This window comes from Diceros bicornis, chromosome 7 (genome assembly GCF_020826845.1).
Source record: "Diceros bicornis minor isolate mBicDic1 chromosome 7, mDicBic1.mat.cur, whole genome shotgun sequence".
NCBI classification, from domain to species: domain Eukaryota; kingdom Metazoa; phylum Chordata; class Mammalia; order Perissodactyla; family Rhinocerotidae; genus Diceros; species Diceros bicornis.
Window position 1 is genome coordinate 25,448,193 of NC_080746.1, and position 27,509 is coordinate 25,475,701.

The window sequence follows — 27,509 nt, forward strand, 5'->3', positions numbered from 1 at the left end:
CCTCTGAACTTCTGACTGTACTTTGTTTCTTTGACTGTAAAATGGAGGTAATAATCCATATCCTGTATATCTCACAAGGTTGTTTTTTATGGGTCAAAAGAAGAGAGTATATGAAAACACTTTTGAAAAAAGTGCAGAAGCCATCATCTTTTACCAGGTGAAAGTAGGTGTAAAGCAATAGAAAAGAGTTTTATTTCTTTGAATTTAATGCAAGAACATTTACATGCAAATAAGTGATTGCTGTCTGTCGTCTTCAACTGGGGCTGCCATAACAAAATACCGTAAATTGGGTGGCTTAAACAACAGACATTTATTTCTTACAGTTCTGGAGGCTGTGACTTCCCATAATCTGGGTGCCAGCCAATTTAGTTCCTAGTGAGAACGCTCTTCTTGGCTTGTGGTTGGCCATCTTCTTGCTGTGTCCTCACATTGGGGAGAGAGAGTGAGAGAGCATAGTGGGAGCAGAAGGGAGCGAGGGAGAAAGACCGGGGGAGGGGGTGGGAGAGAGAGCTAGGTATCTCTGGTCTCTCTTTTTTTTTTTGGGGGGGGAAATTTTAAACAGTTTTATTGAGATATAGTTCACATACCATATAATTCACCCATTTTAAGTTGACAATTCAGTGGTTTTTAGTATCTTCATAGACATGTGCAATCATCACCACAGTCAATTTTAGAACATTTTCATCACCCCCTGAAAAAACCCTGGACCCTTTAGTTACCCCCCATCCCCTCATTCCCTTTTCCCCAGCCCTTGGCAACCATCAATCTACTTTCTGTCTCTGTAGATTTCTCTGTTCTGGATATTTCATATGAATGGAATAATACAATATGTGGTATTTTGTGACTGGCTTCTTTTATTTATCATAATATTTTCAAGGTTCATCAATGTTATAACATGTATCGGTACTTCATTTCTTTTTATAGCCAAATAATATTCCATCATATGGATGTATCACATTTTGTTTATCCATTTATCAGTTGATGGACATTTGTGTTGTTTCTACCTTTTAGCTTTCTTTTTTGAAGTATTATTGACATACAACATTATATTAGCTTCAGGTGTACAACATAGTGATTCGATATTTATAAACATTATAAAATGATCATCACGATAAGTCTAGTTACCATCTGTCCTCCTATAAAGTAGTTACAATATTATTGACTATATTCCCTATGCTGTATATTATATCCCCATGACTTATTTATTTTATAACGGTAAGTTTGTACCTCTTAATCCCCTTCACCTATTTCACCCAACCCCCCACCCCACTCCCCTCGGGCAACCACCAGTTTGTTCTCCGTATCGATGAGTCTGGTCTCTTCTTATAAAGGCACTAATCTCGTCATAGTGGCCCCACTCTCATGACTTCATCTAAACCTAATCATCTCCCAAAGACCCCACCTCCTAATACGATCACATTGGGGGTTATGGGCTTCAACATATGAATTTGGGGGGCACACAGACATTCAATCCTTAACACTGTCCTTCAAAGCAGTCACCCTTGAAGGTCATAAATATCAAATATTGTAAGGTATAAACTTGAGCAAAAATATAAGAGTTTACTGTTTGTAATGTACAGAATAATAAAGGAAATTTTAAAAACCTCTTTAAGTGAAGGCCTGACTATATGTAATATGCATCAGTTATGTGAGGTTGGCATTATTAACTTACTCTTACAGAAGAAGGAACTGAGCCCTGCCAAGGCTACATGGAGTAGGCAGCAGAGCTGGAATTTGAACCCAGATTTTCCACCTCTGTTTCTCTTTCCAACTAGACTATAGATGCATTTGTGATTATTTCTAACATAAGATGTAAGAAGGAATAGATTTGAATTGTGTATAACCAGCTGAGAAAAGCACATTTGAGGGGTTTTTTTCTCCTGAGAGGTAATTTCATTGCTTATGGAGCAGTCTGTACCTTCTCCACCTACCAGTGAATGTTATGTTCACTGCTGCCACTGGGTAAATGTTAGGTAAGTGTATTAGTCAGGATTCTCCAGAGAAACAGACCAATAGAAGTTCCATCATCTGCCATCTGCTAACTGGAGATCCAGGAAAGCCAGTGGTGTAATTCATCACCGTCTTTTCCTGAGGAAAAGATGAGATGAGACATCCCAGCTGAACAGTGAGGCAGGAAAAAAGGGGCAAATTCCTCCTTCCTTCACTTTTTGTTCTATAAAGGCCCTTAAGGGATTGAATGATGCCCGTCCACTTTGGGGAGGGCATCTGCTTTACTGAGTCCAATGATTCAAATGCTAATCTCATCCTGAAATACCCTCTCTGACACATCTACAAATAATGTTATTTAATCTGGGCACACTGTGGGCAGTCAAGTTGACCCATAAAATTAACCATCACAGTAAATATTAACTAATAGTGACAATCAGTGACACAATCATTGCTCTCATTGCTTTGGAAATTTGTGATTTTTATGCCTTGGTGTCTATCATTTTCAGATGTTTTATATAAAGTAACTTGTATTTCAGGAGCTCTTCAGCCAGGCCTGCTTTCCATGCTGATATCTCAGTTTTGCTTGCTGTTGGAAAGCCTGGCATATTCGCCAAACTCATAGACTATATTTCAAAGTTATGTGTGGGTGCACTGAATCCTATGCCTCCAGTGATTACACTGTGGAAAATCATGTGTGTGGAAAACCCAGTTAAAACTCCTTCAATTCAATAAATGTTTTATATCATGAATCTTGAGTGTAGGAAAAAGCTCTTGCTTCCATAGTTATTTTTTTTTATTTTATTTTTTTTGTGAGGAAGATCAGCCCTGAGCTAACATCCATGCCAATCCTCCTCTTTTTTGCTGAGGAAGACCGGCTCTGAGCTAACATCTATTGCCAGTCCTCCTCCTTTTTTCCCCAAAGCCCCAGTAGATAGTTGCATGTCATAGTTGCATATCCTTCTAGTTGCTGTATGTGGGACCCCACCTCAGCATGGCTGGAGAAGCCGTGTGTCGGTGTGTGCCTGGGATCTGAACCCGGGCCGCCAGTAGGGGAGCGCGCGCACTTAACCGCTAAGCCACGGGGCCGGCCCCTCCATAGTTATTTTTACTTAAAATGTGAACACAATAGTTAATTTTAACATGGCAAAAGAAAAACTATTTTTTTTGTGACTCTAGCATTCATATGGTAGAATAGAATAAATTGTGTTTTTTATAAACTGAAAGTTGACAGTCTTTTATTTTTACACATTTGTGTAAAAATTATTAATTTTGAAGATTGAGTCCTCCAAGTTAAATAGAGAGTTGTAACTTACAGACTGAAAATTCACAAGTCACAGATACCTAAATAGTGCAGTTGTTGCTTTTGGTTCTGAAGTGAAGATTGTTGTGAAGCAATTTGTTACTCTGTGATTTTTAACATTCTCCCAGGTTATGATTTGATGAAAGGTCTACAGGACAAAAAGTAGAACATGTTCAGTAGACTGGGAGAAGTAAGACAAGTGATGGTACCTAACAGAAAATGAAACCTCCAAACTTCAATAATTTGGCTGTCTGAATTCTTTCATAGTTTTTTATCCTACCATCCAGGACTTGGTGGCTGTTCTTTTCGAAGTTAAGATATCTTGTGCCTTGTAGGACCACATACAACTTAAAATATGTGCTTATAAATCCTGCCTTCCTAGAAGTTATCAGTAGCTGAGAATATACTAGATTTCAATGTAAATTGCCACTAAAACATGTTGTCAAGTATAAAGTTTAATAAAATAGATAGGTATATAATATCAAGATTATATGTGTGTATACACACGTATATGTACATACACTCATATACACAGTCCTTTGAGGAAATAAATGTACATTTTATTATTGTGATTTGATAGAGTTTTATGACTCATACCCCTCATGTCTCCAGAGCATTTGGCAAAAATCCTCTGTTATGGACTGAATGTTTGTGTCCCCCTCAAATTCATATGTTAGAGCCCTAACTCCCAGTATGATAGTATTTGGAGGTGGGGACCTTTGGGAGATAATTAGGTTAGAGGAAGTTGTGAGAGCTGAATCCCCAGGATGGGATTAGTGCCCTTGTAAGACACCAGGGAGTTTGCTCTCTATCTCTGTCCCTTGTATGAGCAAGAAGGCAGCTGTCTACAAACCAGGAAGAAGGCCGTCACCAAGAACCGAATCTGCTGGCACCTTGGCCTTGCACTTCCCAGCCTCCAGAACTGTGAAAAATGAATGTCTATTGTTTAAGCCACCCAGTCTGTGTTATTTTGTTATAGTAGCCTGAGGTGACTGACTACCTCTAAAATAAACGTTCATTGAGGGGAAAGTTTGCTCTCCTGTTGGTTCCGTTGGTATCTCAGGTGCTCTGGATCGTAGGGACTCTATAGGTCCTGATGTGTGCAGAAAGCCTGTAGGGGGAACGCTCAATTTGGTAGTGGCAACCGCAGCAGTTTTCTGAAGCAACCTTGGACGGGAGTGGTGTTTAGCTTTTGTTTACTTGCGGAAGTCTTAGCTACAATGTGGGAGGGTGGAAAAGGAGCAAAGGAAACTGCCTTCTGTCAGCCACCAATAACAGGGCTTGTAGGCAACACAGCCCAGTTTATTTTATAATTTTGTTTCAGTCTGATTTTCTTTATCCACGACGAGTTGAGATTAGAAACATCCAACCGACAGCAGAAATAGCCCGATCAGCACTGTATGTCAATGCTGGGCTGAGAAGCCTTGACCTAATTTTGACAGACAGATGTAACGTGACACAACTGAAAGGTAAAACCTGTTTCTGGATGTCTGGTCACTTATGTGTGAACTCTGAAAATGGAATCTATGTGTGCCTGCATCAGCTCGTATTTCAAAGATCTGGAAAACCCAGCTGCTCTGTGGCCTTTTGCTTTCCCCATTTACCTGGGTCCTAATGTACACCTAGGAGAGTGTCTGTATTTCCTCTTCTACCCCTACATTCACCCTCTTGAACCTAAGCTTCTATAGTGGCCATTACTGGGTTACACTATTTCTGAATCTGGATAAACCTGGGCCTGTTTTTATACTCATTTGATACTCTCTGTTGTACCATTACAGTTTTTGGATTTGATCACCTTACTCTTCCCCTCTGCATGAGGAGAGTGAGAGGCTGCTGTCAGGCAGAGCTTCCCAGCCATTACAGATGTGTCTGATACAGTCAGTCCCTTGGCCTTCAGGCAGGTAGATGGGTCCTGGGGCAGTCAGAGAGCCCCTTTGTTTATCATAGTGTGCCATGGATGTACAAATAATATCACTTTGTATGGGCCATGATGTGAAAAGTGTAGTGAAGCCCAGGCCTGTAAGGGATTATTAGGGAGGGAGCATTGCTGATTGACCTTGCCTACTCCAGGGTGCTGCAAAAAGAGAATTCTGACCGGAGGTAGATACTGGTGGCTTTGCCAAAGAAGAGAGTCCAGCCAACTTGAAGGCCATAGTGGTACTCCAGAAGCCTACATGGGTGGGGTGGAGGCAGAGGAACAAAGAATAATGTATAAGGGGAATCCTGTCCTCATATTTATCTGTGTACAGTACTTATGCACTCTAAAGCATTATTCTGTATGTTACACTATCACAGTGCTTTCCATGTCAGAGGACTTTCACATATAGAATCTTATTTGATTCTTTGTTGTAGGTTGGACGGTTACATCATTTTACAGAGAGGACTCTGAGAAGTTAAGTGAGAGAACCAGAGTCCAGAATTTAGGTCGTGTCTCCTAGCCCAGTGCCCATTCTTCTACATTACATAGATTCTCACGTTTATTGTTTTATTTCAAAGTGGTTGTCTCACAGAAAGAGAAAAGATAGCCAAAAGTAAAAACATTTCTTTCTTAACCTCAGAAAATAATTTATATCCCTTTATAGTAGTCTATACTGTGATGACATTTGTTTTAATCAAATGCTCAAACTGATTCTGGAAGGGATGATTATGAGTAAATAGATCATACTCATCACAGGCCAAACTGACAACAGTGGAAAGCTTCAGCTCACCCAGTGGTCAAAAACCTTGTTGAGAGAATAGGACCTAGAAGCAAGGCACAAGGTTAAAAATAATTTCCTGTTCCCTGCAGAGCCAGTGTCTTTGAGGTATGTCTCCACAAATAAATGCTGCAGGCGTGTAGGGACGACGAGAAAGAAATCGTTTATTGTTCACTACATTGTACAGACTAACCACAACAGGATTAATAGTCAAATTTGAATGCTAATTTGTAAATTTGGTTAAATATTTTTTCTAGCCTCGAAACTTGAGTTTTAAGAGCTTTCCTCAAAGCCCTTATTTTAATGCTATGCTAATTTTAAATGTTTGAAAGTGACTTCAGCACATTTGACTTGAATTCAACTGAAATGCTTGAATTTTTTTCTTCATAAAGTAACTGGAACAAAACAAAGAATGAAAAATTGCAGTTCACCTGATGTAAATCTTTCATCCTGTTCCTTTCTGTTGATAGGCTTTCTTTTCCTTTAATCTCTGTGAGAACTAAGAATGACCAGATTGAGTGGTTTAGAGGTTCCAAAAATAGTACTGTATCTCTTGGTTGATGTGAAGTTAAAATTCCAGCAAGAGACCACAGATAGGATTTTATGTAAACAGTGCTTTATGAGTTATTGAAAATAAAAGAACAAAACATTTTTTCTTCAGTTACCTATTTACGACTTCATTTTCCAGCATAGGCACACTTGTGTTACCCCCTTAAACTCTCAGATATAGGCAGTGTTAGGTCATTGACTTAATACACAGCTATTGAGAATTGACTGTGTGAAAATACTGAGTAGGACACTGCAGGGGTCGGGGAGGGATGGTGGCCAACCACAAACGGAATTCAGTTCTCTGAGGAATTCAAACTGAGAGCCACTCAAACGTTTCATACAAAAACGTGGTGGACAAAAAGCAAATAAATAATTTCCACTTTCATGTATTGTACTTCAGACAATTGTTATATGAATAAAGAAAATTATAGCTTCTGGCTATGAACCAGTTTGCTGGGAGAGAGCCCAGTGGTTTAGTACTTTGGTAGTTAGCTTTTTTTTTCCTTTTTAACAGCTTTGTTGAGATATAATTCACATGCCATACAATTCATCCACTTAAAGTGTACAATTCAGTGGCTTTTAGTATATTTACAGAACTGTGCATCCATCACCACAGTCTATTTTAGAACATTTTCATTATCTCAAAAAGAAACACTGCATCCCTTAGCTATCACATCCCAATCCCCTTATCTTCTCAAACCCCAGGCAAACACTAATCTCCTTTAAGTTTCCATGTTTGTTTGTTCTGGATATTTCATATAAATGGAATCATACAGTATGTGGCCCTTTGGAACTGACTTCTTTTAGTTAGCATAATGTTTTAAAGATTCATCCATGTTGTTGCATGTATCAGTACTTCTTTTATTGCCAAGTAATATTCCATTTTATGAATATACCACATTTTGTTTATTCATTCATCAGTTGATGGACACTGGGGTTGTTTCCACTTTTGACTTATGAATAAGACTGCAGTGAACATTCATGTACATGATTTTGTGAAGACATATGTTTTCATTTCTCTTGGGTATATACCTAAGAGGAATTGCAGGATCATATGGTAACTCTATGTTTAGCCATTTGCAGAATTTCTAAAGTGACAGCACCATTTTACATTCCCACCAGCAGTGTATAAGAGTCTGATTTATCCACATCCCCACCAACACTTATTATCTGTCTTTTTTATTCTAGCCATCCTGATGAGTGTAAAGTGGTATTTCATGGTTTTGATTTGCATTTCCCTGATGGCTAATGATGTTGAGCGTCTTCTCATGTGTTTATCAGCCATTTGTATATCTTCTTTCGAGAACTGTGTATTCAGATTCTTTGCCCATTTTTAAATTGGCTTATTTGTCTTTATTGAATTGTAACAATTCTTCATATATTCATATATCCCTTATATATGATAAGGGATATGATCCCTTATCATACATATGATTTGTAAAAATTTTCTCCCATTCTGTGGATTTTCTTTTCACTTTCTTGTGTCCTTTGAAGCACAAAAGTTTTTGATCTTGACACTGTCCAATTTATCTGTTTTTTTCTTTTGTGGCATGTGCTTTAGTATCATATCGGAGAAACCATTGCCTAATCCAGGGTCACAAATATTTCCACCTATGTTTTTTTCTAAAGTTTTTAAAGTTTTAGATCTTTGATCCATTTTGAGTTAATTTTTATATACAGTGTGAGATAGGAGTCCAAATTCATTCTTTTGCATGTGGATATCCAGTTGTCTCAGCACCATTTGTTGGCAAGTAGTTAACTTTTATCACAGACAAATGTATACCATGTAGCTCAAAGTGGTAAATGTCAAAACTATGTCAAAAGATGCATTTGCATACATCTTGCAGTATACAAGGACGACTCACCATCCAGTTCCATAGCAATGCTTATATTTCCTTAATGACAGCGTTCCAGCAGAGCCCCTTTAAGGTTTGTTTGTTTATTTTTCTGTATGTGTGTTTTATTCACATAAAACCTTCATTTATTGAGTATATAGTTTGTGCCAGGCATCATACACGGCTTTGGGAATGCAAAGATAGGCCTGCTACAGAGTAGAGTTTCACTAAATAATTATTGAAGGATGGGAGAAAGTTTGGAAAGAAGATATAGTCCCCGCTCTCTAGAAAAGGGGCAGAAAGATAAATATTACATGAGATGCTATAGGAGAGGCATAATATGTGAAGTAAGCTAGAAACACAGGGAATTGAATATAGAGTTAATCCAACTGATCAAAAAAGTATTGAAGTGGAAAATACCTTGCAGATTAGCTAATAATGTTGCTACAGTTTTGTGTTATCGTTGAAATGTAAAAGAAAAATGAATTATAGGCATTTGGTTCTCATCTTCGATTATGACTTCTGTTCATTTACTCTTTGGCAGAATGGGTTTTTTGCCTCTAATACTGAATATAGCTGCAAAGGAGACAGCTTAGAAAATCAAAGATCTAATTTCTCTCTAGTGTTCATGTTATACTTCTCTAATAAGTGGTTGTTAGTAAAAAGACAGCAGTTTTTAAAATTTAATCACTGTTTATTCCCTTTTACAACTTCAAGCTCCTCCTCATCTTTCCCATTTGGGGGCGGAGGAGTAAATAAATGCTACTTCATGTTCGTTTTTTAGCTCATATAAAATTCTGGTTTAGTTTTCTGGCCCGCTTAAAACTAGGTAAATGATACAATATCAAGAAAATCATTCCTGAAAGATTAATGCAACTGATTTTTTGGCCTATGTGTAGCTTATCAATTTAGAAAAAATGACTACCTTTTTAAAAATATTCAGTTTCAGAATGGCATCCGATATTTCTCAGATCATCTAGATATTAGCATCAAGCACTTGGATATTCATCAAGCACTGTGGATTATGATTTTTAAGGTAGCAAAGAAAACATACACTGTTTTAAACCTACCTGCTTCCTGTGATGCACAGAATCATAGTTTTCCCTGTCGCTGCACAACTGTGAAATTTGTTGGTGCTGGTATAAGCATAGCCTCAACCTGTCCTGACAAGTTTGTGCTGTTATACATTTGTAAAGGATCAATAGTCTCATTCTATTTCCACGTATTGTATTTCACACAGTTGTTATAAACAACAAGAAAATCCAAGTCTTTGTTGCCTGAGAACAGATTCTTACATAGATAAGTGAATTTGTTTTGAAGTCACCATTGGTCCTTTGTTTTGCTACACTTTTGAGCAAAAGAAGGAGATCTGTGTATTTTGAATGAATTAATACCTAAATCTGTTTATTAAGCCCCATTATATTGGCTACTTTAAGACCTTTTATTTTTTACAAGAGACATGAATCTTGTGAATCCTAAATGCCTGGTGTATGTAATGTTTATTTTCTTGCATATCCAGGTGAATCTTTGGCGGACACTTACCATGAGAATATCAGAAATAGAAGGGACCTAAGAGAGTGTGTAGTCCAAATTTTCTCATTTTCTAGATAAGAAAATGGAGGCCCAAAGAAGTGACTGAATTGCCCTGGGTCGCCTATCTCATTTGTGGTACAGTCTCGGTACAAACACTAGGACCTCAAATAAAAATACTATTCTGCCTGTACTTTGCATTCTCTTGAATGTGAGTCCACTAGATGAAGTGGATACGCTGTGCATTTAATTCATCATACCTCTGACAATTTTATAACTAAGAAGACACAGTCTAATTACTGTGTGTACAAATGGTCGTCTACATCAGGTCCCCATGAAAAACTCCTACTTTAAAAGCACCTTTACAGGAGAAAATTTGTCACTCATCTTTGATTATCCATTGTCACGTTTAACAACCGTCACTCTCAGAAAGATTTCCTTATATCAGAAGGTTTCAAATTCTGGGTCCATGATTCCCTAAGGAATCCATGTTGTGTGGGTTTCTGAACCCCTTGAAATTATGTGAACAATTTAGTTCACAGCTCTTGTAGATTTCTCAAAGAATCACTACCCAAGGTCAACCTGAATTCTCAGTGTAAGGTTGAGCCTTGTTTCTTTTTGCCTTATTTTCCTTGGAAGACACTTACTATCCTCCATATTATAACTCTGCATTAATTTGGAGATTATTATTGTTTCCAAATGAAGAATTTTAGATCATTTTAACTTTTCTCATAGGCTCTTTCTTTTCTCCACATTTTAAATCATTTTTTTATTGATCTCATAATAGTTTATAACATTGTGAAATTTTAGTTCTACATTATTGTTTTTCAGTCACCATATAAACATTTTAAATCATTTTTATGTCTGTCTTTTGAACCCTTTCCAAATTCTTTGTAAACCTGAAAGCCAAGGAGCTCAGTATTAGAAATCATATATTAATGAAGATCTAGTTTAGGAGCTTGGATCTGCTGACAATGGTGTCAGAGGGTTAGGGGCAGCAGAAGTAACACTGCTGAGATAGGCCCAGGAACGTGGCCCCTGCTAAGGTAGGCTAAGCAGACCCTCAAGGTCAAAACAGACAGAGAGTAAGGGGCCCAGGTAAAGCTTAAACGATTTGGGCACATGTCAAATTTCAAAGCATAGTAAATAAATCCTGAATAACGTCGGTCAGGATATGGGGTAGGAATCAAGCCCTGACCTGAAGGTGAAATAGAACCTTGCAGAAAATCTGCACATGAACAAACTGTCACCTTTTTTAGTAAAATCAGTCCAATCTTCCAGTTATTGACACTCTTCACATGGGGATGGGCCGCTGGACCTTGCAATACAAACACTTATCTCCCAGACTTCCCTGCTCCCTGAGACCTCTGAGGTCACACTAGCCTCAGAATGTTAGATTTCTGAGAGTTACTTTCCCAAGAGGTGCGACTAATGGAAACAGTGGGACGAGGCTGACAAGCTGTAATATATAAAATAGGTTATCAAAATCACTGGGGTTGGGAGAGATTACAGACTTTTCTGGGAATCTGATGAAAACTGGGCTTTCTCTCTAGAACGAAGGCACCAAATACATATCATGTAAAAAAACTTTTAGACAATTTAACCCGCCCTGAAACTGATTCTTGGTTAATAATTCCTGACTGAGAAGTATGATATTCTATATTTCTTACCCATTTGTTCCCTATCCTTTATTAATGTTTTATATAATGGCTTCAGTTGCTGTCTGAGCTATGCCACGGAGATCTGGGCATATAGTTTCCACGTGTGAGCCAAAAGATTGATGGGTGGAGCAGCAACACTGAGACCATAGCACAGGTGACAACAATCATTGGGGAGCGATCCCTGGGGCATGGTGAATTTGGGGGATAAGAATTGTGCCAAAGAAGCCCACCATCCGCTTCTCACTGGATGATTCTTCTCTGTTCCTACGCTAGGATCTAGGTTTGATTTTACTAGCTAAGAAGCAGTTCTTTATGAATCATGTGATGAGCACTGACGCTGAGCCAGTTAGTTTTATGTGGTTCCTATTAGAGCAGCATCCAGTTCCCAAGCACGGCTGGCCTAGGCCCGCAGGCAGTGAGTGAGACCTCTGGCCAGGATAGAGTGAGAGAGTAGAGCAGAAAAATGGCTTTGTTGATACAGCCTGAACGTCACTCAAGGCTGTTTGTCACTATATTGTTAATTTTACTCATCCATAGCCAGTGGCAGGCCCTCTGACTCTGGCTACAGGTGTTAAATATAAAAGATTGCATTTAGAGAGTAATCATCTGGATAATTCAAATTAAATAAAACCTCATTTACCACAGATTTTAGGTCCTCTGAAACAGAGTACCTGAATTATCCAGTTAATCCTATATTTATATACCATTTAAAAAAGAAAAAGAAAGTTCTTATTTTTTTTTTAAGTTACAGCAAAAAAAATCTGTTTGGAAGAAGGGATTCCCGAATGTGTAAATATTTAAATTTAAAGCTCTATTAAATGTGTAAGAATCTGGTCTGCATCTTTTGCTTTAATTGTTTTTTTCTTTTCCTCCCTTTACTAGATTTCTTCAGATCCTGTCTTTTCTTGAAGCCCAGTGTGGGGCCTACCCTGCCTATGAAATAGAGATAGTAGAAGCTACTCTGATGACATTTTGGAGTATACATGAGATAATCCAGTCCTGCCTTTAGCATAGGGCCTGGCACGTAATAAGCAATGTATCTGTCAGCTGCAACTGATGATAATGGTTATGATGATGCTTTTCCCAAATACTCTGGTCAACATTTAACCTCCTTATTCTCTGAGCATAAAAAGTACTTATTGCTTATACCACTTTTTGACACTTACTCTCCTAGTTTAGATGTTGTTTTATCTCCATAATGAGATTGCAAACTCCTTGGTAGGCAGGGATAGGCAACACAAAACCTGCTGAATTGGATCAAAAATCAGCCTTTACTTACTTTACAAGCCATGTGGTCTTCATTTTGATTTTTTTTTCTCAACAGAAAATGAAAACACTAGCAGAAAGGAGGAGGAGTGCTCCGTCTCTTATCCTGGATAAAGCCCTACAAAAACGGCCTAGTGCCAAGTAAGTGAAAAGCTTTCTATTACACATTTGGTATTGGTGTTTTTTTATGTGTGGAGTTGTTTGTTTGTTTCTTATCAGCACCAGAATTCTCTGTTTAACAATAGAAAATATGAGTTGTGGTCTGAGGTTATTTAATAAGGCCTATTCTTTATGTGAATCATAAAGCCTTTAGAGTGGTACCTGTAATCAGTTGGTTTAAAACTGATTCAAAACTGATATCTCACACCACATAGTAGATACACATGCAAATTCCACATATTGTTAAAGTTTATTTATAGAAACAATTGGAAGTCAGATACTAAAAGATGAGTAATTTTAACGACCATACATGTTTGGTTATGCATAAACCTTTGCTTATTTTTTTTATCTTAAGGTGATGCCTGTGCATCGGTTTAAGGCAAGTTTTTACTGATTTTAGATATGAAGAAAGATAACGAGATTAAGATTATTAAGAAATGGACTGTTGATTTCTTTTAGGCATTATTGGTTAAAATTAGTGAATTAATTAGTGAAATCTGAAGTGGAAAAACAGGCTAAATATCTATTGAAATGACCATTTCACCTGTTGAGTCTAAATACTATTTCAATGGACATTTTAAGAAAGTCTTTCATAAAGTGTAGAAATTGAGTGGCTAGTCAATCATTAATTTATTCACAAATTTTCAAATGTCATTTTAACTCAGAAGGGTTTTTATATTCAAACGAATCCTCTAATGCTTTTCCTCTAATCTGTGAATCCTTTTACATAAAGTGAAGTCCTTATCGCCTTTACTTAAAGTAAGAGTATGTCTGATATTTCTATGAATGATGTGCTCGTTTAACATAAAATCTATATGAAGGCAGGACATTGTTTTCAGTGACAAAAATAATTATATAGCTAAATCCCAATTAGTGAAACTTTCAAAATACTTACGTCCCTCTCTTCTTAGTACTCAACAAGTTCTCAGACTCAGGCAGCTCTCCAGCTGGCCCCTAAAAGACATATGTTTTAGTCATTGGGTTGACCAGGAAATGTAAATTACTTTTAACAGATGCCTAATCAGAATTTAATTAGGAAGAAATTCTTCTGCTAAATAAATAATATATTAATACATTTCAGTGCCATATAAAAATGACTTTTGGATTATTTTATTTGGATAAAAGAGAATGGTTATATCTTTACAGTTTGACCTTTATTACCTAGAAACTCAGGAGAAAGTATTTTTTAGTGGAGGTAGAGAGAGGAGGCAGAATTCTCAGTACAGCTGTCTTTAATTCTACTATATATGTAAAAATAGCTTTATTGGGGCTGGCTTGGTGGCATAGTGGTTAAGTTCATTCTCTCTTTTTCGGCGGCCTGGGGTTCAAGGGTTTGGATCCCAGGCGTGGACCTACACGCTGCTCGTCAAGCTGTGCTGTGGCAGCATCCCATATACAAAGTAGAGGAAGATTGGCACAGGTATTAGCTCAGGGACCATCTTCAAGCAGAAAAGAGGAAGATGGGCAACAGATATTAGCTCAGCACCAGTCTTTCTCACACAAAAAAATATAGCTTGATTATCTACTTTTTTTAAAACAGATAAACAGTTTTAGGTAAAATTTCTTGTTGGAAGCTTCTGGAATGGATGTGTGCTAGGCTTTTCAATTAAAAGTAGCCCTTATATCGGAGAAGCAGGGATCAATAGTGACCCACCTACCCCCTAATCCAGGGCAAGGATCTATAACAGTATACATGTAGATACCGAAAGTTTATATAGACCAGTGGTTCTCAGCAAGATAGTACTGACCTCTAGGGGGCATTTTAGAATTTTGTGGAGCATTTGCGTTTGTCTCAGTGGTTTAGTGGGCAGTGGCCAGAGATGCTAGACATCATGTAATGCAACGGGCATGCTACATAACAAAGAATTGTGTGGTTCCTGCACAGTTTTTGAATGTCCAATGTATGGCATTATTTGTGAAGGGGGAGAAAAAAACACTGTATATAATTATCTATGCCTGTAACCTAACTCTATTTTATATATAAATTTTTTTCCAGAAATGCAGCTACTTTGTGTATCAAGAGATAATTGTACTTTGTATTGTTTGGAACTATTTCAGAAAATCGTTTGGCTTTACTTCATTTTCCTGTACTTGTTGCATGGAATGGTTTCTTACCATCCTCCTTCACTTGAATTTAAATATATTAATTATAAGTAGATATAAGCATCCAACTAATTCGTTGTCTTTTGGTCTAGTCATGCCTGAGCATATACATATTGAAATACATAATTTATTTATTTCATTTTCCTTTATATTACTTTTAGGGTATTTTATTGACAGTTTTGAAAATCTGTTAAATATCTGAATTTTATTTTAGGATAGAAAAAGAGGAATTGAAGTAAATGAATATGCATAGACTTTTATGTAACAAAGGGGCATTGGGTCTGATAGGATTGAAGACAACTGATGTAGATGAAGTGTCAGGTTAGGGAAAATGCTCACACTTATCTGACTTACTGGGATTGTTTTGAGTTAGAAAACTAATATGATAGTACTCAACCATGTCCCTTCTCACTTCTGCCTCCCCATCACCTCTGCAATAATTGGTGCTTACATTAGAGCCAGTTCCCCAAATTCCTGCCTCAGAAATAGTGACATATAGGTTTTATGTCAAAATAACCACAGCAAAAGTTTATTTAAGTTTAAATTGTATATGTTTTAATGTCAGTTTATTTCCTATGATTTTCTCTAGATCAGGACTCTGAGTGTATAGTACTGGGGAAACAGGACCTTCATCTATCTTACAGAAATAATACTTTTATTCTGTGTAGTGTTGGGTGGTTAATATGTACCCAAAAAAAAGCTATTGGGTGTTGAATGTGTACAGAATATTTGTGAGTAATATCATCTCAGGATTGGAAAGAACCGAAAGGTCATTTAGTCTGGTGGTTTCCAAGCCTTTCTAAGTCAGTATTCTCCGGTGGGATCCAGGCATCTGCGTTTTTTGAAAAACTCTTCATTTTTGATTGTGATACACTCTTGGTGGAAAACCACTATGGCAATGAAAAATAACAATTTTAAAAAACGAATAATGAAACAGAATTTTAAGAAAGTACAGGGCCGGCCCCGTGGCTTAGTGGTTAAGTGCACGGGCTCCGCTACTGGTGGCCCGGGGTTCGGATCCCGGGTGTGCACCAACACACCGCTTCTCCGGCCATGCTGAGGCCGTGTCCCACATACAGCAACTAGAAGGATGTGCAACTATGACATACAACTATCTACTGGGGCTTTGGGGGGAAAAAAAAGGAGGAGGATTGGCAATAGATGTTAGCTCAGAGCCGGTCTTCCTCAGCAAAAAGAGTAGGATTAGCACGGATGTTAGCTCAGGGCTGATCTTCCTCACAAAAAAAAAAAAAAGTACAGAATTATAGTACGTATTTCTTATAAAACAAACAATGTGGACGTTATAAAACAAAAAGTCCCCACTTCATCCCCAGGGGTAACCACTATTAATCATTTGTATGTTCTTCTAAACCTTTGTCTATGCAAATGTGATTAGAATTTTTATTTGCTTTCCCTACTGTTTAAATTCCTACTTTAACATTGATGTATTAGTTCTTTCCATTTTCGTCTTGCACATTTTTTAAAAATTAGAGATCAAATCCTATTATAACAACCATTCAAGAGAGTCTTTAAATTTTGTCCATCTTTATATAATGTATGTTCCTGAAAGGTTATATAAATCAAATTTTTATTAATTATTAATGAACTTGCTATTTAAAGAAATCCTGTAGTGAATTGTTTTATAAAGTGAATCACTTCTTTTTCCAAACTTGTTAAAAATAACTCAAATTTTCATAATTAGAATTGTGCTTTTCTATCACTTACACCCAGGAAGCATGAAAAGTTCTGAAGTCCAAGCTGATAGCACACCTGTTTCAAGTAGAACTTTATACAGCAAAATTCTAGTACCTAAAAAGAATCTTTACTATCTCTTTAAATGTAATATCATGAGAACTAACCTGTAAAAGATTCGTGTACAGTGTGGGTGGAGACAGCAAAGAAATAGAGTGTTTTATTTATTAGCATTGCATATTTCTTGAATTAAATACAGAATCACTATAGCATTTCATATTTCTTGAATTACACTGATAGTTGATTTTGGCTTTGCAGTAGGACCTTACTATTTCTACTGTTGTCCCCTAGTTAAGGTGTTACTTAGTAATTAATGACTTGTAGATGATAAAGCTTCTGTCCAAAGTTTAGCAAACATCCATTGGAAAGTTCAAAGAATCCTTTCATTTAACAGCTGTTGCTGAATTTTCACTGAATTTAATGAACAAGAGCTAGGTTTAAGAGAGGAGGAAAGAGCTGGGTTAACTGGTGAGTTAACTAGGTTTATGTGTTGTTAAACATAGTTTTATCTCCAATGTTCTTTTACCAGCCCATAGAGTACATGAGGAGAGGCAGTTTAGAGAGTTTAATATTTTTTTGTGTGTGAACACCATTCAGATCAGCTGGAGGTGATTTCTCTAAGTAATTATATTATGGCTGCACTCTGCTGTTCTTACTCAAGCACAATAGTGTTCAGTTCTGTGTTTAAGGATGACCTCATATCATGTAATAGTCATCCTCCTGGTAAGAGTCTGGTCACCTATTTTATTTTATTTACTTATTTATTTTTTGTGAGGAAGATCAGCCCTGAGCTAACATCCATGCCCATCTTCCTCCACTTTATATGGGATGCTGCCACAGCATAGTCTGACAAGCTTTGCGTCGGTGTGTGCCCAGGATCCGAACCCGGGGCGCCAGCAGCGGAGCGCGCACACTTAACTGCTAAGCCACGGGGCGGCCCCTGGTCACCTATTTTAGAGGGCTTAGTTTCCTTAAAAGTAAAAGGAGAGTGTTGAACTTATTATCTGTTAAAACCTTTCTACTAGTTCTAGGGCTGTATAATTATGATTTGTTGAAATTCAACAAATAAAAAGACTTTACTGCACATATTCTGAATTCTAATCATTCTTAATTGCTTGCAGTTTCCTATACACTGTACTCTCTAGCACTGGCTCAATTGTCACCTCCTTCAGGAACTCCTCTAACCCTCTAACATTCATGTTCCTATAGCACTTTGTGTATCTTTCAGTCCAACACTCATCCCACTGCACTGGCATCACTGTTTATGTCAAACATGACACCCTTTAATGTCCCTGCCATTTATTAATAAAATAATGCCTTGTACCTACCTGGTGTTCAATTATTATTTGTTGGATGACTTAGTGAATGAGCAAGTGACTCCATTTCCCAACCAAAATAGGAATTCAATAAGTTAGCACGGTACTTTCTGACTTTCCTGCCCTCCTTTAAGTAGCCAATACATAAAAGACTTTCCTTGTTCGTTGGTGTTATTTGTGAATTTCTGGCTAGGGAAAAAGGGAGATTCCTTTTAACAAAATGACTCTGAGTTATTGTTAGGAAGTTATTTCATGCAGCAAAATACCACAAGAATTCATGTATGTGGTCTAGAAATACCACATATATTGGCATTCTTGTGGTATTTCTTCATTGTTTACTTAGGGATAAATTCAAGTCATGCAAACTTTCTTTCCTTCTGGGAATTTTATTTACTTGTTTTGATATGGTATTCAGCCCGCCTTGTAGAAGTTACACAAAAATATACACAGATTGTTTTGTTACAATCTATTAGCCTCTTTAAGTTGTTATTCACCTGTCTGTCTCCGTCCTCACCTCCAAATTAACGTATTATGTGTACGCTGTTTGCAAGACTTTGTGCTGGGTACTTTATATATATTACCTTGTAAATCTCTGCTTACTGCTCTTAAGAGGAGAGAAAGGCAATGCTAGGGAAGCATTGTGGTACGGCAGAAAGCACTTGGTCTGTGGCCGAATTCAAATGCTGGCTCTCCATCCTGATTTCCTGTTTGACCTTGGATAAATTACCTAATCTCTGAGTCTCAGTGTTTTCCTCTGTAAAATATGAATCTAATGCTTGTGTCATAGAATATAAAATGTGAAAATGCTTAGAAGATTGACTTAGTTATTATTGGTTGCCTCTTTCTTTCCCTTAGATATATTTCATTTTCAAGCTTTAAACCTCCTGACTCATCCAGCAGTCAACTTTGTTAATGCAAAGCACCTACTTTATCATTGCAGCATAGAAGCAAATCATTGAGCCTGGCTCATTGTATGGTGGAATGGAGTCAAAGGCTTGCCCTAGGTCACACAGTTGATTATAGCATCAGAGATGGGACTAGAAACCCAGGTCTCTGGTCTTGATAGAATAGCCTTGGCATTACACAAACAAAAGGAGTATGATATTGTGTCTAATATCCAGCATAGATTCTGGAGCCAAATTGCCAGGTTTGATTCCTGATACTGCCCCTTATGAGCTGTATGATCTTGGATAAGTCTTTAAACCAGGAATAATAACAAAACCTACCTCATTAGGTTGTAAGGAAGACTAAATGGGTCTTATATGTAAAGTTCTTAACGTAGTCTCTAGCACATAATCAGTGCTATATGTGTGAAGGCTATTTATTTATTATTACCGCTAGTAGTAGCAGTAGTAACAACAGAAATAGAAATACATGTTATCCTGGTGGAGAGACTCTTTGAGGACCATAGCAGATAGGAAATAAAAAAGATGAAAGACGCAGTCTAGAATCCAACTACATTCTAATATTAAATTCATTAAATTCATTTTAGCAAAACGATTATATTTCTAGGTCTGGCCTGAAGCAAGATTAGCTCAGAACATTTTGAATTTATTCTTGGTAGACCCTGACAATTCTTGCAGTCCCCCTAGACAGAAGTTCGAAGTATGCCTAGAATGATTCTGGGAAATAAAGGCTTGAGACATGGAGGATTGACCTGGTTTGCTCGGCCACTTGAGATGAAGAGGTTCTAGGAGATTCATATATGCCAAAGCTATGAATCAAGGTTAGACACATATAGTATTGGCTGGTTTGGGGTAAGGATGCGAGGGAGAGAGGGCCAAATCAGGCGGCTTTGGAGAACTAGGAAAGCAGCTGTTTGCTAACTGGCTTCTACTTCCTTTTGGTCAGTTCACTCCTGTTATGCATGACCACACACACACACACACACACACACACACTCATGCTAACATTGTCCTACTCAAACTGTCTGCCATTGTGTTCTACAAATTCCTCATCATTCCATTTCTTTTTTTCTCTATGTTAGCATCATAATTTAATATCAGTCTAAAGTGGCTGATAACTTACTACACTTTCAAATGCAAAGAGTACATTTATATCCTGGAGCAGTTTGCTAAGGGTTGTGGTCAAAGGCACATTCATAACAGAATGAAAAACCACCTCTACCTATGATAATTTGGTGTGAACTTTCCAGATGTGGTAATTGGAATGAACTGAGTGACCTCATAAAGACCACTCTCATGCTGTGATGCTAAGATAGTTGTGGTAACAGTCTGATAAAATTTAAAGGAAAAGTCAATTTGAAAGAGAAGTTACTAGACTTTCATTTGGAATTCTCTAAACCTTCTGTACCTAGGTACATACAGTTTCTTGGTACAAGACTTTTAAATAAAATTTTGAATTTTAGAGGAATTTTAAAAAAATCTTTAAAACATTTTCAAAATCACAATAAACGTTACTGACATGTTATTTTAGAAAAAAAAAAAACCTGTGCCAAACACTCTTCATTGTGCTACCTTGCATTACATGCCAGTGGGCTCTCCATAAGGCCTATTCCTACAGTTTTGGACAGTGTGTTCTGAGGTTTTAATTGAGAGGCTCATGGATGATTCAAAGTATGTGATGAGAAAAACACAAAGTAGAAATTTAATACATGAAGATTGCCAGCAGTCTGCAAATTGCCTTCTTTCCTTGCGAGGAGCATTTTCCAAAGTTGTAAAATTCAGATGTAAAGGAAAGAGACAGCAATTGCTTTATAAGGTGGCAAAGTTGGCAAATTTTTACCAAAATGGAATTAGTTGCTTTGTTAAGGAAAAGTCTTCCCAGGCCCACATATCACTTTATTCTTTTCAGCCTACTTTTCATATTCTCTAAAAATGATCAAATACATCTGTTCCGGTTGTTCTTTTTTCCTACGTAAGATCCTGGGAGGAAATCTTTAGATTATATTAAGTCTCTCCACATTCTAGTGGGCTTTGACAGGGTCAAAATAATTTATTTTTGCACTTGCAGAACAGTATATCCATTTAATTTCCTCGTTCCAACTATAGCCTAATTTGCTAATTGCTAATTGATTCAATTTTATCTTTAATTTTGGCACTCACTAGTGAATGTGTATTCATCCTTCATCACCCCTCTCCACAGGGTTAGCACACTGTCCTAAGACATCTTGACTATGTTGGGTTAGATACTCCCTTCCCCTGTACAGCTTGAAAGCTAGGATTGCTCAGAGGAGCTTTGGAATTTCATGATTGACTTTCCTTCAGAACCCTGAGAAAAGGACATATGAAGGAAGAAGAAGAATTGTTACTGTTATTAAGAACCTTCATATTATGGTGGTTAAGCAAGTACAGACTCCAGGGGGCGGCCCAGTGACGTACCAGTTAAGTTCGCAAGCTCAGCTTCGGTGGCCCCGGGCGTCACAGGTTCGGATCCCGGGTGCGGACCAACGCACCGCTTATCAAGTCGTGCTGTGGCAGCGTCCAGTATAAAGTAGAGGAAGATGGGCATGGATGTTAGCCCAGGGCCAATCTTCCTCAGCAAAAAGAGGAGGATTGCCAACAGATGTTAGCTCAGGGCTAATCTTCCTCACAAAAAAAAGAAAGAAAGTACAGCCTCAGGAGCCAATCTACCTGGGTTTGAATCTGGCCCTTCTTCTTACCAGGCATGAGAACTTTGACAAGTTCCTTAACCTCTTCAGGCTTCGCTTTCCTCATCTGTAAAATGAGGATAACCTCATAGGAGATTGAAAGAGTTAATAGTATGATGTATCTGGCACATTGTAAGTTATTTAAGCTTTCGTTAAATAAAATTATTAAAAATAATCCTTGTGCTGCCCTGTCACGTGATGTCTAATTTTCTTAGTGTTTCAGGTTTAAGTCTTGTCTTCTCAACTTGACTATCTGCTTTTTGAGTGAAGGGATGTGTTTTCTACTCTTCAAATCTACATGTTCAGTGTTGGGTATAGAACAGATATTCTATAAATATTAGCTGAGCTGAATGAGTGATTCTTTTCTTCCCCTGGCCAAGTAGGTCAACTCTCAGTTGGAGTAGAAAGAGGGGGAAGAGTCCACTGCTGCCTGAGAAAGTTACACAGCCAGTGTCCGGAAACCACACAGAGAAATGTAAATTCTGGAGTGACCAGCTGTTTAATGTATATTGATTTAATGCTTATGTGTTTAACACGTCATCTGTATTATGAGTCACTGCCGTTGGTTCTCTGATGCATAGCTCCTGGTGTAATGAGAAGACACAGAAAATGGATTCTCCTCCCTGCTCTATCACTGAATGATAGAGTCATCTAGCCTTTCTGCAACTAGGACTCTTTCCCCAACTGTCAATGGTAGGGAGGAGGTGGAGAGTGAAATTGACAAAATCCTTTACGTACTTCCTCCACCAGCCCCGACTCTACAGTTTTGTGTTTCTTTATGCTAACTGTAACTCTGTCACAGGGAGAATGGAAAATGGTATGAACAGTCCTAGCAAACTCTTTTATTACAACTCTTAAAACATCTCCAAGAGTGTGTCACACTACTGAGGAATAAGTACCCCCTTTATCGCCTTGCAGTGGAGAGGTCAAGCATTTGCTTATGTGGGATCTTTGGTCTATTTATTGTCATAATGTCACTTTGGTAGCCAGCCTCCATAATGGCCCCAATGGTTCCTACCTCCTGGTATTCACAACCTTGTCTAATCCCCTCCCACACTGTATCAGAATTGATCTGTGTGTAATCAATAGGCTATGGCAAAAATGTCACTTCCGAGATTAGGTTATGAAAGACTGAGTTTCTGTCTCACTTGCTCTCACACTCTCTTTGTGTGTCTGATCACTTGCACTGGAGGAAGCCATGTCCTGAGCAGCTCTTTGGAGAGGCTTGTAAGGGAAGGAACTGAAGCCTTCAACCAAAAGCCACATGAGTGAGCTTGGAAGTGGATCTTCCAACCCTACTCAAGTCTTCAGAGATTGTAGCCCCAGCTTGCCTATAACCTCTTAAGAGACCTAAGTCAGACCCACCCAGCTAAGCCATTCCCTGGTTCCTGACCCTTAGAAACTGTGTGAGGAAATAAATGTTTGTTGTTTTAAGCTACTGTGTTTTGGGGTAATTAGTTATGCAGCAGTAGATAACCAATACAGTCATCTTCAAGTTATGAAACTAGCTTTCTAGAATGTTTCTCCTGGGTACCTTTGATGTATTCTTACAGCTAGAGGTGGAAAGATGGAAACAGATACTGTTCCCATTTATAAGTGAAAATGCTCATTCCTCAGATCATTTAATTTGTTGGAAAAGGGGCCAGATGACATTCATTCTTTCTTTCTTTAAGCTTTATTGAGATACAGTTCATACCATATAATTCACCCATTTAAAATATACAATTCAGTAGTTTTCAGTATATTCACAGAGTTGTGCTGCCATCACCACAATCTTAAAGCATTTTCATCCCCTCCTAAAAGAAACCCTGTAGCCATTAGCTGTCATTCCTCGTTCTCTGTCATGTCCTTTCTTCCCCTATCTCCAGCTCTAAGCAGCCACGGATCTCTTTTCTGTCTCTATAGCTTTGCCTCTTCTGGACATTTCATATAAATGCAGTCATGCACTATGTGACTGGCTTCTTTCACTTAGCATGTTTTCAAGGTTCATCCATGTTGTAGCTTGTATCAATACTTTATTACTTTTAATTGTCAAATAATATTCCATTATATGGATAGATATACCACATTTTGTTTATTCGCTCATCATTGATGGTCATTTGGGTTATTTCCACCTTTTATCTATTAAGAGTAATGTTGCTGTGAACATTCATGTACAAGTTTTTGAGTGGATATATGTTTCATTTCTCTGGAATATATACCTAGGAGTGGAGTTGTCAGGTCATATGATAACTCTATGTTTAGCTTTTTGAGGAACTGCTAAACTATTTTCCAAGGCATCTGCACCATTCCACATTCCCACCAGCAGTATCTGAGGGTTCTAATTTCTTCACATCCTTACCAACCCTTGTTATTTTCCATCTTTTTGACTATAGCCATCTTAATGAGTGTGTAGAGATGGCTCTTCATGGTTTTAATTTGCATTTCCCTTATGATGTTGAGCATCTGTTCATATGTTTGTTTGCCATTTGTGTATCTTTTTTCAGAATATTCTGTTTAAAACTTAGAACATTTTTAGTTGGGTTATTTGTCTTTCTATTTGGGTATTCTATTCCTTCTTGAGTCAATTTTGGTAATCTGTTTATTTCAAGGAATGTGTCCATTTTACCCCAGGTCCGTTAAGTTGGTGGTCAATTTAATTGCCACAAAGTTATGCATAATATTCTTTTATTATGTTTTTAATGTCTGTAAGAACTGTAATGATATTCCTTCTTTCATTCTTGATATTAGTAATTTCCAAATTCTTTTTTTTTAAGATCAGTCTAGCTAGAGGTACATCAATTTTATGTTTCTTTTCAAAGAACCAGCTTTTGATTTTGTTGCATTTCTTTATTGTGTGTTCACTTGCTATTTCATTGATTTTTTTTAAGATTTATTGGAGTATAATTATGTACAATAAAGTACCCATAGTCGAAGTGTGCAGTTTAAGTTTTGACATATTATGCACCCATGAAACCATCACTACAATCAAGATAATGAACATTTCCATAACCTACAAAAGTTTCCACTTGTGCCTTTGTAATCTATTTTTTCCTGCTCCCCTACCAGCCTGTCCTCAGGCAATCAATGACCTACTTAATGTCACTATAGGTCAGTTTGCATTTCTGAGAATTTTATATAAATACCATGTTACTTTTTATTTCTGAGTAGCATTGCACTGTGTGAGTATACAATTTGTTTATTCTTTTCACCTGCTGGTAGGGACTTTTCCAGTTTTGTGATTAAAAGTAAAGGTGCTTTGCACATTTATGTACAAGTATTTGTGTGTGCTTTTATTTCCTTTTTATTTCTCCATTAAGTACCAAGAAGTAGAATGGCTGGGTTGTATGGCAGATGTATTAAGAAACTGCCAAATTGTTTTCCAAAGTGGTTATACCATTTTATATTCCCACTAGCAGTGTGTGAAAGTTCCTATTGCTCCACATCTTCACCAACATTTAGTATCGTCAGTTTTTTAAAATTTTAGCCACTCTTATATGTGTACCATATCTTTTTGTGGTTTTCATTTGTATTTCTTTGACTACTGATGAAGTTATGCGTTTTTTTCGTGAGCTTGTTTGGCATCCATATATCATCTTTGGTAAAGTATCAATTCAAATCTCCTATTCGTTTTTTATTGGGTTGTTTGTCTCATTGTCGAGTTTTAAGTATTCTTTATAAATTACAGATTTGTGCTGCCGAGTATGGCAGTCACTAACCAAAGGCAATTTAAATGAATTAAAATTAAATACTATAAATTCAGTTCCCTAGTCACACTAGCCGCATTTCAAGTGCTCATTTAGTCACATGTGAATAGTGAATATCTGTTGGACAGTGCAGATATAAAATATTTCCTTAATCTCAGAAAATTCTGTTTGCAGAGCAGTTCTAGATATAAGTCCCTTGTTGAGCATATGTTTTGTGAATATTTTCTCCTACTATGTAGCTTCCCTCTTCATTCTAATAACAATGTATTTTAAAGAGCCAAGTTTTAAATTTTGATGAAATTTATCATTTTTTTCTTTTACATTTTTGTGCATTCTGTGTTCTATTAAAAGATTTTTTTTTCTAGACCCAAGGTCAAAATTTCCTTCTATGTATTATTTTAAAATTTTTATAGTTTCAGATTTTACATTTAGGGCTATGATTCATTTTGAATTAATTTTTGTATATCATGTGAGATCACGTTGATGTACATTTTTATTGTATATAGCCATCCAGTTGTTCCAGCACAGTTTTTGAAAAGATTATCCTTCCCCACTTAATTGCCTTTGCACCTTTGTCAAATAATCATTTGGCTCTGTAAATTTGTGTCTGCTTCTGGACTCTCTTCTGTTCTTCATTCTAGTATTACACTGTCTGGATTACTGTGGCTTTAGAATATGTTTTTAAATCAGGTTGTGCCAATGCTTCAGCTTTGTTCTTATTTTTCAAAATTGTTTTGGTATTAGGTCCTATAAGCTGTCATGTAAATTTTTTAATCAGCTTGACAATTTCTGTAAGAATGTAGCTGCGATTTTAATGATGGTTGAATTTCATTGATATCAATGTGGGTAAAATCGATATTTTAGCAATGTTGAGTCTTCCCATCCATGGACACGGTATCTCTTAACATTTATTTCAGTCTGCTTTTATTTCTATCAACGATATTTTATAGTTTTCAGTGTCTTGCACATATTCTGTCAGATTTATCCTATATCCCTATATTGTTTCGTGCTATTGAGTGGTACAGTTTTTAAATTTCAACTTCCAATTATTTATTTCTAGTATATAGAAAATATATATATATTTATTTAGATGATTGTAATCAGCAACTTTATTAAATTCTCGATTTCTAGTTCTAGTAGCATTTTTTGGTAGATTCATTAGGATTTTCTGCATAAACAATCATATCCTCTTTCACTCAATGCTCGTTATATTAGTGAGGTTTCTCCACTTTTGCTGTTGGGAACATGAACAATTTCCACCCCTGTGAGTTCAGGGTATTGTTCTACCTCTTTTTTTCTGGTGATTATTTCCCCAGCCTCAGGTCGTTTCCTCCTACACATGCATTGATCGGTTCTCAGATGAAAACTTGAGTGGAACCCTTTGCAAATCTCGGAGCTCTGTCCCTAGGCAGATTTTTCCTCATTGGTACCCTGTTTTGTGAATTCTAGCCACTCTGGCCTCCTAGAATTCTCAGCTGTCTCCCCTCAAGCTGAGCTGTCTTTGGCTTCCTCTTCCCTCCACTGTGGAGTGGAATTTCTCTCTAGGCATCAATCTGGGACTATCTTAGGGCTTATCTAATTTGTTTCCCTTCTCTTAAGAATCACTGTTCTGCACTCCTGTTGTCCAGTGTCTGAAATGGTTGTTTCATATTTTTTTCTTTTTCTTTTCCTAACTTCTTAAAGTGGAAATGTGGATTATTGATTTTAAACCTTTCATCTTTTATAAAATGAGAAATTTTTTCCAAGCACTGCTTTACAGCTGCATACCACAAATTTGGATATGTTGTTTTCGTTCTCGTTTAGTTCAAAATGTTTTGTAATTCCATGTGATTTCTTCTGATGCCCACGGTTATTGTTTTGTCTTGTTTAATTTCCAGATATTTCAGGACTTTCCTGATGTCTTTCTGTTATTGATTCCTAATGTAATTCTATTGTAATTGGAAAGCATACTCTGTATGATTTCTGCAAATTACCTACTAGGATTTTGATTGGTATTGCACTGAATCTGTAGTTCAATTAGAGTAGAATTGATATCTTAACAATATTGAGTCTTCCAAGACATGAACAAGATATATTTCTCCGTTTATTTAGGTCTT

At 37.1% G+C, this 27,509-nt stretch overlaps 1 protein-coding gene across 1 annotated transcript in view; it reads left to right on the forward strand.

Moving 5' to 3' along the window:
* Nucleotides 1–27,509, forward strand: part of ARHGAP20 (Rho GTPase activating protein 20) — a 112,333-nt gene that overhangs the window by 6,598 nt on the left and 78,226 nt on the right. The window contains exon 2 of the mRNA XM_058545254.1: nucleotides 12,846–12,928. Within this exon, the coding sequence (XP_058401237.1) occupies nucleotides 12,846–12,928 (83 nt within the window). The remainder of the gene's footprint in view (nucleotides 1–12,845; nucleotides 12,929–27,509) is intronic.